Source organism: Hippopotamus amphibius, chromosome 6, assembly GCF_030028045.1.
Source record: "Hippopotamus amphibius kiboko isolate mHipAmp2 chromosome 6, mHipAmp2.hap2, whole genome shotgun sequence".
NCBI classification, from domain to species: Eukaryota; Metazoa; Chordata; class Mammalia; order Artiodactyla; family Hippopotamidae; genus Hippopotamus; species Hippopotamus amphibius.
The window spans coordinates 67,334,487-67,353,482 of NC_080191.1; the positions used below are offsets into that span (position 1 = coordinate 67,334,487).

Here is an 18,996-nt window from a genome sequence, read left to right on the forward strand (position 1 = left end):
CAAAAGTTACACAAAACTGTAATACTGATGAATTCTAATATAGTAATACTGACTGTAAATTATCCAGAAAAGGAAGAAATAAGCGTAATTTGGATAGGTGGAAGAAAAAGGAAGAATAACATTCCTGGCTAGGCAAGAAGCGTAGGGACAGGAGAAGAGGCTATGATTAAAATACAAAGTTCTCTGAAAGTCAGAAGTATGAACTTGGTGATAGAGGAACTGCAACACCATTAAAATATCATAAGGTAACTTTTATACTACCTGGAGCAAAAGAGCAACAAAGCGGAGGCAGAATTAAATAAGATTAATATTACAGTGTTAATACAGTATGACCTGAAAGGGAGAGAGGGAGAAGACACTAGAAGCAAGAAGACTAGTTTGAAGGATGCAACAGTAATTCAGGTAAGACAAGCATTGTGTAGCAGTAGACATAAAAGGGATGAATCTAGAGGCCTTTTCAAGAGGAAGACCTATCTGCATCAGTCTTCTTCTCTGAAATCTTATTAAAGGCAAAAAAATACACGACTATTCATAAAAATAACCAAGCTATTTTTGCTTTCCACCATTACAAGTAATCTGTATTATCATACAGTTGCCCACTAAATCAACCTAATGATATACATCTTAGTAAACAAATTTTTGCAAAAATACCAATGAGCTAATTAGCTTAGATAGGTACAACATACACAATCCATAATTACACATTATTATGTCTTCTTCACTATAGATTAATAACGTAAGAAAAAAAATCTGAGAGCGTTTTCCTCTTTGAATGCTAATGTACATAATATGAAATTCTCTGACTTCACAGCAAGTAAAAAAACATTTTTGCTTTCAAAAGCTCTTTACCAAAAGGATATCAACTTGGCAGTGAACTCAAAAAAACTCACCAATGCTGGGTGGGCTACCATAGTTAATTGGTGACTCTGGTGGTCTTCCACAATGCAATGCAGCCAGAGCAGATCCTTTCCACACAACATGCTTGCAGCCTAATAAATACATACATTTTTTAATGGATACAAAGACAGGACACAAAGACAAAAAGTGAGAAAAAGAATGTCTAAATTCTATCAGAAATTTTTCATACTTTTATTTGTACGTAGCAAGGACTGTCTTCCAGCTCCTAACAAAGTTTGTACTCCAGGAACGCTTTGTGGAATTTCTTGTTCAAGAAGAGGTCCTAGTCGATGACATATTTGCAGCAAGTGATCAGGTGCTAAATGTCTATAATACTTCACCTATTATGTGAAAGACATATACAAAATATTTGCTAAATAAAGTGATACAATTTTTTATAGTAAATAAAATATTTAAAAAATATAGTAATTTGTTCTGGCTAGTCAACCTTTCATTTTTCTTGGAGGAAAAGTTCACATGTATTCTGTGAAAACCACTTGACTCAGAATAAAATAGCTACCCGACCATAATTTAACCCACTGAGGAGGAAAAATGCTAAAGAATTAATGTGACCTAAATACAGCAAGTTATAAATTAATAGATGCTAGTCAATGCAAATACTGAACAATGAAAAAATATACAGCATTATAACCTGAAATAGTGTTTCAGTTTAACTTTTTAATTTTCAAAAACTTCAAACAACAAAAAAATCATCTAACTACAAATACAATAAACATTTTGTATCTTTGATATTATTTTTTTAAAAATCTTCAGAATAGTTCAGGATTAAAGAAACTTGACAGTTCATGTTTTCATTACAATATCTGAAAACACTCATATAAGTTCTATGCTGAATTTCATAGTATATTTACCAAAAACCTCACAGAGAAAGCACAAATTCCAACTGTTAAACAAGTTTCAACCATAAAATAAATTTACGAACTACAAAAAGCTTGAGCACTTTTTGGAACAACTTCAAAGTACTGCTTAACTTATACTAAGATTCGAAACCTAGATATAAAATGCTGTATTTTTATTACCCATCCTGAAAGTCTTTTAGTAAATAGACAATATTTGCAAAATAATGTAAAGAGAATTAAATTAAGGAAAAAAGTATACTATTTTTTCACTTTAGGTTATCAAGATACAAAAAAATTCTCACTGTAATACCTAAATATTCTAGTTCAGCTGTTTTCAAAGTGTGTTCTGGGGACCCCTAGGGATTTCTCAAGTAAAAATTATGAATAGGGACTTCCCTGGCAGTCCAGTGGTTAAGACTCTGAGCTTTCACTGCAGGGGACTTGGGTTCGATCCCCGGTCTGGGGAACTAAGATCAAGCATGTCATGCGGCACAACCAAAAAACTGAAGAAAAAAAAAAAAAACTATGACTAATATGAAGATGTTATTTGCTTTTTCAATCTCTTTGTCATGGGTGCACTGGAGTTTGCCAGAGGCCACATGATATGTGATGTTCCAAAAGACTGAATGTAGAAGCGGATGTAAGACTGTGCCTTCAATTAAGCCAGACATCAAACACCCTCAAAAGTATAAAACAATACCACTCTTCTCACAAATTTGTTTTGTTCTGGAAGATAATGTTAAAAAAATTTTCACTTATACTAACATGAAGTGAGTTTATTGTATTTAAGTGAATAACAATATTTTTAATTTGTTTTCATTTTTGAATGGTAAATATGACTAGATTATAATCCACATAAACAAAGGAACTACAATAATTTTTATTAAAGAGGTGCTGAGATGAAGAAGTTTGAGAATTGCTACTCAAGTTCCCTTAGATTAAAAAAAATAATAACGGAAGCTTGTACCTTTTGACTTTCTTTACCCATTTCGTCCACTCCTATGGATGAAAGGGGTCAAAAGGTACAAACTTCCCAGTTATAAAACATACAAGCCACAAGGGTATAATGAAGAGCAGGGTGATTACAGTTAATAATACTATATTACACAACTGAAAGTTTCTGAAAGAGTAGATCTTAAAAGTTCTCATGACAAGAAAAAAAATGCTTTAAGCATGTATAGTGACAGATGTTAACCAGACTTCTTGTGGTGATCATTTCACTGTATATATATAAATATCAAATCATTACGCTGTACACCTGAAACTAAAATAATGCTGTATCTTAATTTCACCTCAATTAAAGAAAAATAAATAACAAGGAAAATCTGAGAAAATGTCATAGCCAAGAAGAGCCTAAAAAAAGATGACAAAAGAAAAAAAAAGTCCACTTAATAATGGTAATTTTAGTATGAATTCCTTATGATAAAACAGATTTGGGGGGAAGTGAGGGATTAAATCATTTCATTCCATCTTGCAATATCTGTTATATTCTAACTTCAAAAGACCGTGAATGATATTTTTAAAAAATTTGCTGACATTCTTTCTTCTAGGCTGAAGCCAATTAAGAGGAACCTACCTTACTTTTTACGGTAATGTACTGTCACAGAGACAATATGGAGCCATACTGTCACACTTCGGTAATTTAAAACAATACAGAGTCTGGCATATAGTATATGGTCAATAATTATTGGCAGAATGAATATTTCTGGAAAAGAAGTTCTAATACAAATGATACATACTACATCTCTGCTTTGGAGATTCACAAAAGCACAATGACATGAAAGCCTCTGAAAAATCCTGATAAATCTAATTTTGTTCAATGCACAATTTCACAAACTCCTTTAGTTACAGTCCTTTTTTCCCTAATAATATCATCATCTTGACTCAAAATATACTTTTTCAAGCACTAGTATGATTAAACAGAAAAAGCATTCAGAAGAAAATACACCAAAATATAAAATTTTTAATTGTATTTATACTTTAATCTTTCCTAAAATAATCTACTTAAAAATTTAAAGTAAAAGTCTACAATATTTACAAGGTCCCTTCTAGTTTCAAACTTGTACATGATAATTCTTCTAATGTGACTTTTTAAAATTGATCAAAATTCTTTTTAAAATGTTTAACAAGAAAGTTCATTACTTGTTAACTTTAGTTTTGTGATGATCCTGAAGGCAGAAAATCTTTACTGCAGAACTGTTATCTTTTTAATTAAATATTATGAATCCACTTGTTCCAACTAAATCTTTCCTTCATTATTCAGTATATGTCAATTTTTCAAAATCAACTTTCATTTTAAAGTTAAGAGATACTTTTTTAAACTCCTCATGCTTTCTGGCTTTGAGATGTATACAAGCTGACCCCTCTGTTAGAAATCTTTACCCACGTACCTCCACACTTCATTCTCCTTCATGTCAATCTATGTCTCACTACCTTCCATAACCTGCCTCTGCCGCTTCTTTGTAGACATTCTTTGTTTCCAGAGCACATTAAACCCCTTTCCAAACATTCCTTTACCCTACACCCCTGAATCTGATGGTACTTATCATACCATATTAGTCGTTCTTAATATATTTTGATACCTAGACCTCAGTAAGAATCTAATGATAGCTATGATTCCCTTCCCCAAAAAACACACATATAAGCCCTACCATTATCTTGCCCTGTTTGGGGGTTCGTAAGACCCTGCACTACACTAAAATTGCCAACTTTTTTTGTTCATGTCCTAAGAACACACAGGATTAGATCTTGTTTACTCATCCACCTGGTACCTAACACAGTACTTACAGGTAAGTGCCCAATTATTAGATAAAATGAATATATGAAAATATGCAGGAAAAAAATGACTTCTCTAGCCATTAAGTAGTGAGGTTCCTTAAGGTCTGAGATCCCAGAGCCCAGTTCCAGACCTTCTCTCACTCTTACTCTGTACTCTTGCTGGACAATCTTTATGCCAAAGCTTCCCCAATTTTTATCTACAGCCTAGGACTGCGCATCAAATTTTCTTAAAAGACTCCTCTCCTGGAGGAGTCCCAAAGCCTCCTCAACTCAACACATCCAAAACTAAACTCATGATGCTCATGCCATCACTCCCCTCCACCATACACACAAAAAAGTTCCCTACCTTGGTGACTGGCAACACCACCTATCCAACCTAAAATCAAGAAGCCACATTTTTCACACTGCCCATTCCTCCCTCCCACCTCATTCCAAATATCCAGGCAGTCACCAAGTCCAACTGAATTTTTCCTTCCTAGCCTTAAACCCATCTCCCTGTTTCTATCTCCATAATCACAATCCAAGTTCAAATCATCTTTGCAATAAACTCTCATCTTTCCCACATCCACTCATGCCTTCTACACCTCATTCAAATCTATTCTCTATACTGCAATTAGAATGCTCTTTCCAAAAACACAGATCTGGTCAAGTCACCTCTACCTAAAGCACTTCAGAGGTTTCCCTTGCCCTCTGGGGATCCAAATCTTTAACATGGTCTACAAGCCCGGAAGTACATGTATGTATAGTCCATTACTATTTCTCTGCCTCATCTGGCACATTCCCAGTCCTACATTCTCCAACCCCCACTTTCACATTTAGACACACGGGCTTTCTTTTATGTTCTTTACCTGCACTCTCTCCTATCAGGCTTTCCCCAACTTCCCTTGCCCACACAACTCTTCTATTTGCCTCAGATCTTCCCTTCACTGTAAATTCCTTTGTTTTCCTTCACCCTCTTCAGTCTAGGTGTATTATCTTGGTTAACACTCTTGGTGACTTTTCCTTAGCTCGTGTACCAGTTCATGATTATACCTTTAACAATGTAATGATTTAATGTTTTTCTTCTCAACTTCACCATAAACTACATGAGAACAGAGAACACCTCCTTTCATCCCCAAATGCATCATATATATACACCAGCCCCAAACACATATTTTAAAAAATTAATAAAAATTATTTTTTGCTACTGTCTTTTTTTAACTTAATTCTTCGTGAATATTAATCCATGTAATTATGGTCAATATTTAAAATGTAAAAACAAAAACAAATTTAAAAAAAATTAAAATAGCTCATTTATGGCTATAATGATTTTTAATTTTCAAATTATTAAGAACCCTGTTTCTTTAATATTAACTTAAGCTTTTTAGTCTGAATTTACTAGTAAAATAATTAAAAGGTAAAGTTGAAATGATACTGTAATAAAATCCCTTATCCAAAATGTCTATACTTAGATTCTCAGTAACTGTCCATACACTATTTAGGAAAAACAAAACTTGACATTCTCAATTCTAATATGCCCATTACTTTTCATGACCAGAGCTGCTTTCAAGCTCTTAAAGATATTCAACAAATAAAAAGTATGACCAAATGGTAAAGTGTGACAGATATGAATAATACTAACATAGCTAACATATATTGGCTGCACACTAAATGCCAGGCCTTGTGGTAATTGTTGTTTTACATGAAAAAGCTGAGTTAATGATTTTAACTGTAAGAGGTATGTTCTATTATTATTCCCATTAATAAAGAAATGATGATACAAAAAAGATAAAACAACCCTCCCAAGGTCACACACACTTAGTGGATGGCAGAGATGAGACAAACCAAGGCAGTCTAATTAATTCCAGAGCCACAATCATACTGCCCGCCCCCTACGCCGGCCGGAGTACCTACTGCCTCAAATATACGTATCTATCCATGTGCAAGCAAGCTATAAATTAGACATTTTGAATAGTTTTCAACATTCACATTAATGTGAGCCAGAAAGAAATGTGTTAAAAGTTGACTTTCACTACTAAGCAAACTTGCACAAAAGTATAAATTCCTATAGGTAAAGGGGAACACTTAAAAATCTAAGGATAGAAGGAGAAGAAAAACGATATGACAACCCTAAATACTCTCTGCCAAAATGGCTAAAGGAAATCAAAATGACTAACCCTAGTTTTCTCACTATTTCAAAAAATTTGAATCTTAGTTAGAAGTAAGGTATAAACAGATTAAAAGGTTACCATAAAACTTATGAGTACTATTAAAAAAATTTTTAAGTAAGCATTCAACAGTACTGCTCCACTTTTTAAAATCTATGCCCCTTTTGATAAACATTTCTTCTCCTTCCCCACTTAAATGCAAGAGCCTGCTATATGGATATAAACCCTGATGCCACCCCACTAAAATTCAGGGGGCTAGACAGAGCATTTTCCAACTTCTCACATCTCCACCCCTCACCTCCAATCCCAACTGGAAAATCAGTTGATGTGAACAACAATCTTTGGTTAACTGTCCATAATTAATAGTAAAAACCTGCATTAAACAAATGTTTCCTTTTTGTAAATATCATGTTGCATTATCTAGAGCAGAGGTCAGCCAACATTTTCTGTAAAGGGTCAAACTAAATATTTTAGGCTTTGGGGGCTACTATCTGTTGCATATGTTTTTTTTTTTAACAACTCTTTAAAAATGTAATAACTTTAGCTCAGGGGCCTTGCAAAAACAGGTCTCCTGCACAATTTACCCACAGCAGCTATAGTTCATCCACCCCTGATCTAAAGAATGATCCTTGGTTCCCAGCAGCAGGGGTGAGAGAATTTTGTGAAACAAAAGCAACTCTACTCTTCCCTTGTCCATCTTGGCGCAAATCATAAACCTGTATCACTCCTTTCTCAGAATGCACATATAAAATTTTCTAGAATTATCAATTACAACTTGATCAACAGGATCATCTCCTGAAATTGTGAATTGTATCAAGAAAGGAAGAAGGAAGAAATTGAGCTCTTTGAGGGGGTTTATTTTCCTACATTTTTGGCTAAGCCAACCTGCTTCTGCTCTATATGCTATTGTACTTCATATACATGGCCATCCTTTTCAGCCAAGAAAATTTTGCCATAATCAGCGGGAGGTATTGTTAAAGTATGTTATTGGTGGGAAGAGAATGAAAAGAACCTGCAAGAACCAACCACACTGCCACTAAGAACTTCCCTATTCAATTTTTAAAGAAAAGGTCAGTAATTTGGATTAAGAGCTCTGAAGTCAAGAGCCTAGGTTTAACCTTGCTAACTGAGTGAGGGGAAAACATTACTCGGTGTCCTCATCCGTAAGACCTGGGACTGCAGTAGCCACCACCTTGGGAGTTGGTCACAGTACCTTATACTAGAGTCAGCTGTTATTTTAATAACACTCCACATTACACACTACATATTGACCTTTCGTGTTGGAAAAAATCCTTCTAGACCTAAACAGAGGAAAAAAAAACGTGGATATCTTTTTAAGGACCTTTTAAAAGTGAGGTTAGATCAATATATTCATTCCAACTACTTGATTTACCTGCGAGACCTAGAAATGCCAGTCCTTCCTCTAGGATTAATTAAGAAGTCCTAAAGAAAATAAGATCCACCTAATGTCTGGCACCAGGATGATCTGATTTGACAAGGCTCTTCACTTTATCCCTCTGTCTTGAACACCTGATTGGTTATAAAACAGTTTTTCAGATCTCACATCTGTTCTCTTACAATTTTTTCAGACTTGAAAGACTAGCTGTTTCTGCTTCCTACTATAGTTCTGAGTTCTAAAAGGTCAGCTAAATGTAATATAGTTCTTATTTTTAGGCCTATTCTAGCATATAAACAAAATCTCAAATTTAAAAAAAACCCTATTCATTGCTTAATCACTCTATTAGGCCTATTACTAAAATCCAGCCCCTAAAATTCTCAAAACTTCTAAACTCATAATTTATAAATCTGTTACCATTATTACAAAGTGTAGGTTACATTATATCTACATGCTTTAAAACAAGTTTACATTTTCTCAGCATTTTTTAAAACTGTAATAGCTTTTCCACACAGAAAACAATAGGAAATACTTATTCTGTGCCAAGTATTCTCAAAATTTACCTATCTTCACAAGCAAATAAGGTTAAGTATTTTCCTTATTTCACAGGTAAAGAAAAGTGAGGCCATGTGTTAGGGTCACACATTTAGAAAGTAGGAGCAACAGTAATCAAACCCAGGTCTCCTGATTCCAAGTATAGTGTTACTTCTATTACATTATGGTTTCCTTCTCAAAACTGCAGTTTCCCCCTCACTGTCAAAACAGGCTTTATGATTACAAACTTATTAGAACCCATATGACCATTTTTCAAGTCAAATCCTCTAAGATGGGTAACTATTCTTAGGAGGACTCTTATAAGCTTATGACTTATTTATACTTAGAGAATAATAAAATTAATATAGAATCCTAAGTGTCAAAATTAATCCTGGTGGTCTATTTACTCAAATAATTATAAATAAACATACTTGAAAGACTGTGTCTTATACTCACAATTGAGTCAACCACCTAAGAATTCATTTAGGTAATAATTCAGTTAGCATTATCAATACATATTTGTCATTTAAATAAAATGCAATACTGCTCTTCCAAATTTTATTCATTACAATCTGACTATATTTGTTAAAAACAAACAAACCAAAAAACTCTATCCAAAATTAAGGTTTCCACAAACCCAAAGTAAGGATGCTCTATAAAAATAATTTAGAACACAACAAAATGAAAAAGTATAACTTTTTAAAGTAACATTTTGAATTACTGTTTTTAAATCAAGTCATTTGCTAAGCAAAATCTGTGCAATAAGAACTCTTTAAAGCATTATTTAGTTAGTAAAGTATAATTTAAAACTCAAATCTATGATTCTGTTGAAAAAGTTACTGTCCATTAATTTAAAGATTGAAAATTCTTAAACAGTTTATTCTTAAAACGCCAATGTAAATAATCTTAAGAGAACACTCAGTTTCATTTTTAGTAATGTTTCAGTTTCAAACAGTATACTCAAAATAACTAACATCACACATATAATGGCAGTGTAAAGTTGTTTCAGAAAATGCATATTTCTCCAAGTTGACTAGAATTTAGTATTTCCACACCCCAAAACTAAACCAGAATCAAGTGACACAAGTAAAGGTTAAGTATTTCTTACATTTATACTATAACCTACGCCAAGACAGGATATGTGCCTCTTCTTTATCCGGATAGAGACCAAATGGGTCATGCTACCATGACCACAGCCATCTGGAGTCCAGACTACACAGATTCTTTATGTGCTTCCTTTGCAGAAGGCTGCCATCACCCATGCTGCCATGAGTAACTTAAGTCTTATACTACGAATCTCACTCCTCTTACATTTTAAATTAGTTTTAACTAAAGCAGAACCTGCATCAGACTATGTTGCTACCCAAATTTTCTTAATATCAAAAACTTCTCATTCAATCATCCTTTTCCTTTTCTGTGATCCCTGAGCTCAAATAAGGTCGCTTTTGTGTGTGTGCATGTACATGTGTATGTGTGTATAAGGCAAATAACTAAAGGTGGGCCTGCTTCACATCTGATGACTCCCTTCTCTGTAATGACCAAAGGTTCTCAAACTTTTGTATTTCACTGCTCAGTATCACAATTTTTTATTTTTACTACCCCGAATTCTCAAATGCCATACTGAAAAAAAAAATTATCATTTTTCCCTAACCTGTTATAAAATACTTACACTCCTCTATATTCCATACACTCAACAACATATTTATTAATTCCAAATAACTTATTTTCACAAATTACTCATATGTCACCAACAAAGCTTCTCACAAACAAAATAGAAACTTTACACATTATAACTTCCAGAATTTTCAATTTGGTTCCTATTATATAATAGTCTTTATCACTTTTAAATTATAAAAGCAACTTAAATATCCTAAGCAAATTTACTGTTAATTTTTTTTTCTCTAATACACTCATTTTAATGCTTGACTTTCCTGAAGTCAATTAAAAGTACATTAAAATTGGAAGTTATTCTAAATGTATATTCCTAGTGCTCTGTTAACTAACAGCCACTTTGCTTAGTATTAGGGATATTTTTCTATGAATTCTAAATTTTGTATGTGGAAACTACTAATAAGAATGAAATTCACCTACCTGGTGTTTCTTGTCCAAAATAAGTTGTGTAGAATACAATTTTATTTGCTATAATTCTGTAGTTACATGATAGATAACCACAAAATTTAGGAAAAAGAAGAATGGCTGCAGGAGGTGAGGAAAAGTTTCTAGATAAAAGAAACAAAAACTTGTGCTCTATATGACAAAAGAAATTCTGTATGGACTAAAACACTGACATTCACAGTATTTATTTCACCTAATACTCACTTAAGAATAAACTCAAAAACGTATTTTAAAGACTCTGCTTAAAACAGAAATATCTTTAAGCCACATTACAAAGTATCTCCTCCTGACAATTTCCAAAAATACAAACTATTGTGATGATTTAAAATTATGAAAAATCTCTGTACAGACGGAACCAAATGCAAATCAAGCTCCATTCACATATTCCTAAGTGCCATCTGATCATTACCAAAAGAAAGACCTTCATATATCCTCTAATCAATTCTGTTTATTTCAATCACCCAAACATTTCTTAATGTTAACTGGTCCACAAACATAGTCATAGTTAGAATCACCACACAGACCAACAAAATTTTTCTAGAAATCTACCCACAATGCTTTAAAAATGATTTATTTTTTGATATTTACTATTCTTTCTTCTTTATATCTTAGGCTTATTTCATCCTTGAATCTACAAAGTAACTCACAGTACCTTCTAAAGTTTTAAGCAGCCAATTTTATATGGCAACTACTGTATTCAGAAGGTTATGCATACTTGTTTCTGAAATAATGTTTTTTCTTAAATTTTCATACATTATAAAGCTAGAGCTGGAACAACCTCTACCACTACTACTAAAGTTCCGATAATAGCAAACACAAACCCTTACCTAGTACTTGATTTATACCAGTCAGTTATCCCTCACTGCAATCTTACAAAGTAGGAGCTATTATTAACCCACTGTACAGACTGGGAAATAACAGTATCTTTCTGCCTCACAACAATCATAAAACATTTGGGGAGGGGATAATCCAACTCCCCCTTTATATTTAGGCCGCTTTACAATTATTCAGGAGTGTTAAGAATTTAACAGACGTTTATTTAAAAATTTTTGTAAATGCCTCAAACTCTTTAAAATGGTGTGTCAAAAGAATAACTGCATGTATAAGAAAGGATGAAGATTTGCCTACTTCAGCCCTTCAACATACACTATTCCCTTCACATCTAACATTTTTTTCTCCACAGTAATGATTATGAGACATTGAAACCGTGTAATGCAGACTACCAAGCAAAGCTTACTATTTCATTGATATTCTTTAAAAAAGGAAATACTAAGTCTACTACATATTTTCTTCATTATATGCCACCCCCCTCCAAAACTGATACTGGTTAAATTTTGACAGTACTATGCTACCTTTAACATAGAATTGGAATCCCTGACTCAAAAACATTTTTTATCTTTTTTTTTTTTTTTTACCTAAAACTGGTCTCCTAGGTTTTATACCTTAACTTTCACATTAAGCAGCATACTCTAAATAAATGCATACTTAAGATATATACTTAAGTAAATCCTACTTCTGGTTCCTATTTACGTCTGAATTTAAGACCACCAATAATTTATGAAAACTAGTATTAATTCATGGTGAAAACACACTAATTATAAAGAGGTAGTCTACAAAGTGGTTGTGTCTCAAAAATCTTCATCTTTTCAAGGAGAAATGATACTACAACCTAAGAATGGCACTACAAAAAGCATTTATACAAACTCCTAACATACACGATTTGTCCAGGTCTACTTTTCTGTGTTTCAGATAATCAAACTCCAAAATGAAACAGTTGAGCTCTTAGAAACAATGCATTGCTACTTCTAGTTAAAAATCACTTTCTTTTTTTAAGATTTCAATTCACTTATTTTACAAGAATGAGATAACAGGTGCCCAGAGAAATTCGTGACTTGCCAGAGGTTAACCGGCAGGCTAACTGCTGGCAGGGCTAAGATAACAACCCACAATCTCCCGATTCCCAATCCTTTACCTTGAACATAAAGATTTCTAATGAAGTGGAATCGTTTTTTAAAAAGCAAATGCCACTACAAAAAAATAATAATTACCATATCATAAGAGATTAGCAAAACAAGAACGCGGTTTTGGAAAATAATGCCTTGTAAGCAAGAAATGTCATCAGTCCCAAATCTGGCCAAAATGCTTAAAAATTCCACCTCAAGAGCTCATAAATATGCAACTTAAATATGTCACCACTACTTAAGGTGACAACTAGAGAGCGAAACTTAATAAACCAACTGATTTCACTATTCAAACTAAGAAATAAATAACAAAGTTTTCTCTTTGTCCAAAAACTAGTTTTTTTCTTATTCTGTAAAGTTCGCCTCCTTATGCTTGATTCCGTTTTAAAAAATAAGAATTTTAATGAAAGCTTAAAAAATGCCCTTTTGCTTTAAAAACAACCTCAAACTTTTTAAAAATAGAAAGTCTGATTAAACATATACTATTGAGCCAAAAAAATTTTTTTAAAAACCCTTTAAACTTCCTATCAAATTCCATCCACTTTTAAAAATGTTTTGTCTTAAGGTAGACAGACGGTAAAAATCATAATCCTGTTTTACAATACCTTTACCAATGACACTTGAAATAAATGTATTAATTTTTCTTTCCTTTTTTCTTTTTTACTCTGTAAACTTTTAAACTGCTCTTAAAACCCCACTTTCTGCTTGGTTAAAACTCAGCCACTGTGTTTTTATCTGTAGCCTGACTGCAGATGCTGATCTATGCCTATTTTTAACCTCGCAAGTACAAATATCATATCCCACCGTAAATGGCTATAATTTGAGTTTCTCTAGAAATTTCAATTTGACATACAAATTCGCCCATTTAAAATATTACCCAATTTATTGGTTAACATAAGCAACAAATTTCCAGGTAAAGGTAAACAGTACTGAAACCACAAACAATAGTTATTATTTTGGCTTCACTCACCAAAATAATCTTCAAACCAATGTTAAATTCAATTTGATAGGAAACAAAATAAAACTTTTTTCAGTCTTAGGAATAAATTAAAACAATAGAGAATGATGTACAAGAGACTTTGCATGTGCTCACCTAGCTCACCATAAAATTTCCAAATCCTACTACTAAACAAAAACGTTCTCAAATATTTAATGTTTCAAAATGTTTTTAAAGCTAACTAAATCTCAGTCAAAAGTGAAACAAAGTTAAACCAAATACCACACACCTAGATATAGAGTTTGATGGGTATGAAAGTACCTCAAATGGTGCCTCGGATCCAGCTGATACAGAGTGAGTAATATGCTAAACGGATGAAAGGAGAAAATGAGCCAGAGAACCCTGAAGTCTAATAAGAGTTCTTAACTACCTCATGAGCCTGCCAACATGACTGCTTTGGTAAAAAAAGGTTTGAAACCACTCTAAACAAGAAAAACCACTTCCGTGCAAAACTGGTGGATTTTGATATATAACACACAGATAAAGACTGCTTATGGTATCTTAAGTCTGATAAAGAGATTAGGAATATAAATGCATTTTATTAGTACTTGAGAAATGAGAAACTCATTCAAAAAAAGTTGAAAAACATTGGTAACCCTGCTTTTACGGGAAAATAAAATGATATTCCCACAAGGATTAGACTTTCTTATAATTTGGCCAGATACCGTTGGCCGCTTCATTTAAAAAATATAAACATAACATTACCAATAGTCTCCATGTTAAAAAAAAACAGCAACCTTCAGTGACTTGGGGTTTGTGAGGTTTTATGAAACGCAAAGATGAGTTTGGTAAAAAGAGGCAAAGATGAATTTTGTCTGTCCAATTCTTAAAAGTGGATTATTAGAATCTTTGTGGTAATTCTTTAAACAACAAGAAAAACGTGGAAATCCACTTAAGATTTTGTCAAGTATTTACAAACCTAAAAATTAAATCTTGCTGTTACTGTAACTTGGAGATTGCTTCAAACTCCATTCATTTAGCCAAGTATTGAATAAGACTAGCCCAAATCACTACATACTTGAAACCTAACAGCATGGAAATGAATGCGCTGTTAAGTCTCTATTAAATCAACTAAACCTAAGTATGCTTGCTTATTTCAATAGCTATGAGCACTTACCAACGACCTATATTAAATCATAACACAGACACAAAAGTTAGATGTTCTATATGCACATGAAACGAAAGCCATCAAAAATCATGTCCTGCCTTCAATCTCGCCGAAGACATTCAAAGCTAGCTGAAGCTTCCTGACCCCTTTCAGAAGCCCTCTTGAAGTAACATTATAACTATCTCAAATCATCAGTTGCAAACATGTCTCAGAAAAATCAATGCACTGCATAGATTTCAAAGGCTTGATCTGCCCGACTGACTGCTGTAACTGCGCATTACACACAGACGCGTACAACCTAAATCAGTTAAGGAGAAATTAACTCGGAAAACAAAACTCCCGAATACAAATATGCTACGGTTCCATTCACAATACTTAAAGTGATAGGTCCACTTTCAGAAATCAATTTGTAGAAATGACTAAAATACTCCCTTCGAAGACGCACAAAATTAAGACAGAGGTATTTTTCAAGCTACGCTAAGAAAATACATCCCGCTATAAACTGAAAAACTTTTACTTGCCAACCTCCACTCCACAGCAAGTATACTTGTAAAAAAATCAAAACTCTTCAGTGGCATCCAAACAGCTTTCGATTTAACGAGGGACCTAACGCGACAATGAGCAAAATGAGAAAAAGCCTGTTAAACTTCTGGCTTTAGGGTGTCACAGGCTTTACACTTCTGCGGAAAAAGCTTGGGGAAACGCAAGATGTGCCGCTGGCCAACGATCATCACACGTCCGAACCCCTCCGACGAAAAAAAACCTAGCTCGGAAGGGAAAGGAAAGCCGAAAACGACACGGGAGAGGAAAAAAAAAGAAAAATAAAAAGCACGTCTTGCCACGGTTCCGCCGCGGCTGAATAGCCTGCTTGTGAAATGCTAATGCCACTCCGGCGCAGTTAGTCACCAGCTATTGTGTGCGGCAGGAGAAAGCCGAGCCGAGCGCGCGTGCAGCGCGAGCAGGCGGGCGAGCGCGCCCTCCTTCCTCGCGCCGCTCCCGCCGCCGTCGCCGCCGCCGCCTCGCGCGCGCCCCCGCGCCCGCACGGACGCGCGCGCCGGCCCCTCCTCCTCCGGCCTTGCACTGCACAACACTCATGACGTATCTTTATTTCTAGCACATTAACAAAATATCACAAATAAATTGTCGGCAGCCCCGGCGGCCCCGGGGTGCGGGTCCCCCCGGCCGCTGCCCCCCGCAGCCCCCGCGCCGGCCTCCCCACCCTCCCCGTGGCCTTTGGAGCTTTCAGGTTCTGGGGCCAAGTTTTTGTCTCTGCAAAAAAAAAATTGCGGGAAATTCAATTTTTATTCGACTCGGGGAAAAGTTTCTTTGCTCCGCGACGTGAATGTCTCACCAGATTCTGGTAGGTCCTGGGATGCTCCTTCCCGGTCCAGTCGGTGCGCCGGGGCAGCAGCTGCGGGGAGAGGGCGCCCCGTGAGCCCGGCCCCCGGCCCCAGCCCGCCCGCGCCCCTCCCCCGCCCGCCCCGCGCCCCGCCGGGGACCCCGAACCCCGCGCCCCGCGCCCCGGCGGCGGCGGCGGCGGCGGCGGCGGCGGCCCAGCGGCCCAGCGGCGGCCGCGCGGCGGCGGGACGCGGCGGACCGCCGCCGCCCTTACCTCCTTCTCGGCCACCTCGCGGATCAGCACCTGCAACAACAAAGCGGGGAGAGCTGAGCCCCGCGCCCCGGGCCGCGGCCCCGCCGCCGCCGCCGCCGCCCTCCCCCACGCCCGCGAGCGCCGGCCCGGCCCGCGCCGCGCGCCGCCGTACCTGAGCCGCCTGCTGACAGGGTCCATCTTCCAGGAACCGGGCGATGAGGAAGTAGAGCTCTGCGCGGGAGAGAGGGACGGGGAGACACACAGGCTGAGCGGCCGGGCGGCGGGGGGCGGGGGACCGCGGGCGGAATCGCCCGGTGCCAGCGGCCCCGGCAGCCCCCCGACTTACCCGATCGCAGCTCCGAGAGGCCTTTCCTCTCACAAGACATGTTTATGGGTCACTTCGGGGCCGCCGGCGGGACACCCCGCCGCCGAGGGAAAGCGGGGATGGTGCCGCCGCCTGCCCTATAGCTGTCACTGTGTGTTCACGAGCCGAGCCTCGGCTCCACCATTCAAGCAACGGCGGCGGAGGCGGAGGAGGAGGAGGAGGAAACAACAACTCTCAGGCAGCGGCTACAGCCGCCGCCGCCTCCGCCGCGGATCCCTCCGCCGCAGAAAGGAGTCCGCCGCCTTCGCGGCCCCGGGCTCGGCCCGTCCTCGGCCCGCGCCCCCGCCCCCCGGCGCAGAAAAAGGAGTGCCTCCTACCCCGCAGCCCCGGCGCCCCCGCACCCGGCGCGGCGAGAGCTCCCCCCACCCCACCCCGCCCGCGGCTCCCCGGCCGGAGGTGCGATTTATTTATTTATTTCCAGTCGAAGATGTCGGAGCCGGAGCCGCCGGTTGGCTGGAAGGCGCTTTCTCTGTGGAGGCCGATCGCGGGAGGGAGGGGACCGGGGACGGCTCCGCGGAGGGATCTGACGCACACGGTGCCGCAGCACAGGCTCTATTCAGCGGCGCTGGCTGGGGCTGAGATGGAAGTTAGTTTCTATGTAGCAGAAATAGGAAACAAATGAAGCAAAACTGCCCAAAGAGGGGAAATGCCCCGAGGATGGGTCTCACTCTCACGCGCGCGCACAGACACACACGCAGAGAGCACTCTTACGCTGGGCAAACTCGGGATCGCGCTGCCCTGCCCGAGTTGAACGATAGTGTTTGCTTTCTGTCTCTTGCCATGTGCATGTGTATAAATGCTGCGGATTGGCATCAGTGTAAGTCTTGTCCTGCGTTATTTCTGCAGCCTATGCAAAGTGTTGTGTAATTTATTGGAGTGCTGTATATTGCCGTAGAGGTTCAGGCGCTTTTTGTGAATCACTTGCGTTTGCAAGCCCGTTATTTGCTGAAGCCACCTCTGCATATCTTTTATTACTGCCATTGCCTTAAGCGTACATTTTTAAAATGTTTTTTATTGTTATTGGGCAAAGCGAACTCCTCATCTGTACTTCAGATACTCTTTTCCCTCGATACAAAAAAAGGCTAGTAGTGGCTAATTAGGGATTTGGGATTAAAGAACCTTAAAGCTTTTTTAAGTGTTTACAAGAAGGAATAATGTAAACCTGAGAGAAAGGAAAGAACGCTAATATTTATCTCTAACTGATCTGGAGGTAATATAGTGACAGATCGATAACCTACCGAAGGATAATGAAAGCGTATAGTATACTTTAGCCAAGGTGACTGGTGATTAAATAATTTAAATTATCTGTGTATCTTGCAGTTGACTTCGTCATGCTAATTAATGGCTTCTAATTTGAGGTATAAACCATTCCTGTTTACAGTTAATCACGGGAAGACTTCGTGAAGACTGACGAAAAGAGAAAAAAAATTAATCTTTCGTAAATTAGTATGTAATTACTGGTTTTATATGCTAAATCATACATCTGTCTTTTGCTGATTAGGATAAGGGCCTTGTTTTTTAAAAAACGAATATGGGTGAAATTAATGGAAACAATGGAAAAAGCCATTTGTTAGGAAACAAGGACACCAAGTGATATTTATCCCCAGATGATTTAAGCACTTTTCAAAAAGACTTGAGAGTTGATTTTTTTTTTTAAGGATTGCATTTTAAAGGGAATTAGGATAGTTGTTCTTTTGTTAACATTTTAACAAAAGAGTCTCCTTAAAAAAATTTAGATAATAAACTGCATTTTATGGACCTGGTCTAAAAAGGTTATTTGTGGGGAAAGGACCAACAAGCTGCATTGTGGTTTTCTAGATTGCTTCCTCAACCCCTGTACCCTCCTAGCTCCTTACATTCCTAGTGGGAAATACTTGCTGCAACTGCCTTGGGCTGCATTGCAAGACTGCACCGGTGTGATGCCTTGTACTGAAACAACCAGAAAGAGGAAAAAAACACCTAAACCTCTTTGGAATAATAGGATGTAAAAATTGGCTTTTATAACAATCTGAACCAAATTTTTTAAAAAAGAGAAGTTACCGTGACTTGTCCTATTGTAGTCGAGTTAGAGTCACTGCTATTTATTGAAATGGCTATCTTTCAAGTACTGAAAATATTTGCATTTTTAAAGACATTAGTTCCATTTTAGCTATTCTAGGTAGAGTAGCTTGCTATTAAATGGTTAGATTTGAAAAGATAGACACTTAATATGCCTTTTTGCAATTCT

The 18,996-nt window shown here is 37.2% G+C and overlaps 1 protein-coding gene across 4 annotated transcripts in view; it reads right to left on the reverse strand.

Moving 5' to 3' along the window:
- The window catches only part of PHIP (pleckstrin homology domain interacting protein), a 129,863-nt gene extending 112,796 nt beyond the window's left edge, over nt 1-17,067 (reverse strand). The window contains exons 1-6 of one of the 4 annotated variants that reach the window (XR_009054225.1): nt 16,731-17,052; nt 16,557-16,615; nt 16,406-16,435; nt 16,145-16,204; nt 1,088-1,238; nt 891-989 (exon numbers count right to left, since the gene is read on the reverse strand). Coding sequence is in view for 3 of the 4 variants with exons in the window: in XM_057738027.1 (XP_057594010.1) it covers nt 891-989; nt 1,088-1,238; nt 16,145-16,204; nt 16,406-16,435; nt 16,557-16,615; nt 16,731-16,770 (439 nt within the window). In the remaining variant the exon portion in view is untranslated. Of the gene's footprint in view, nt 1-890; nt 990-1,087; nt 1,239-16,144; nt 16,205-16,405; nt 16,436-16,556; nt 16,616-16,730 lie in introns of all 4 variants that reach the window. The other 3 variants (XM_057738027.1, XM_057738028.1, XM_057738029.1) reach the window with 3 other exon arrangements.
- Nucleotides 17,068-18,996: the final 1,929 nt, after the last annotated feature.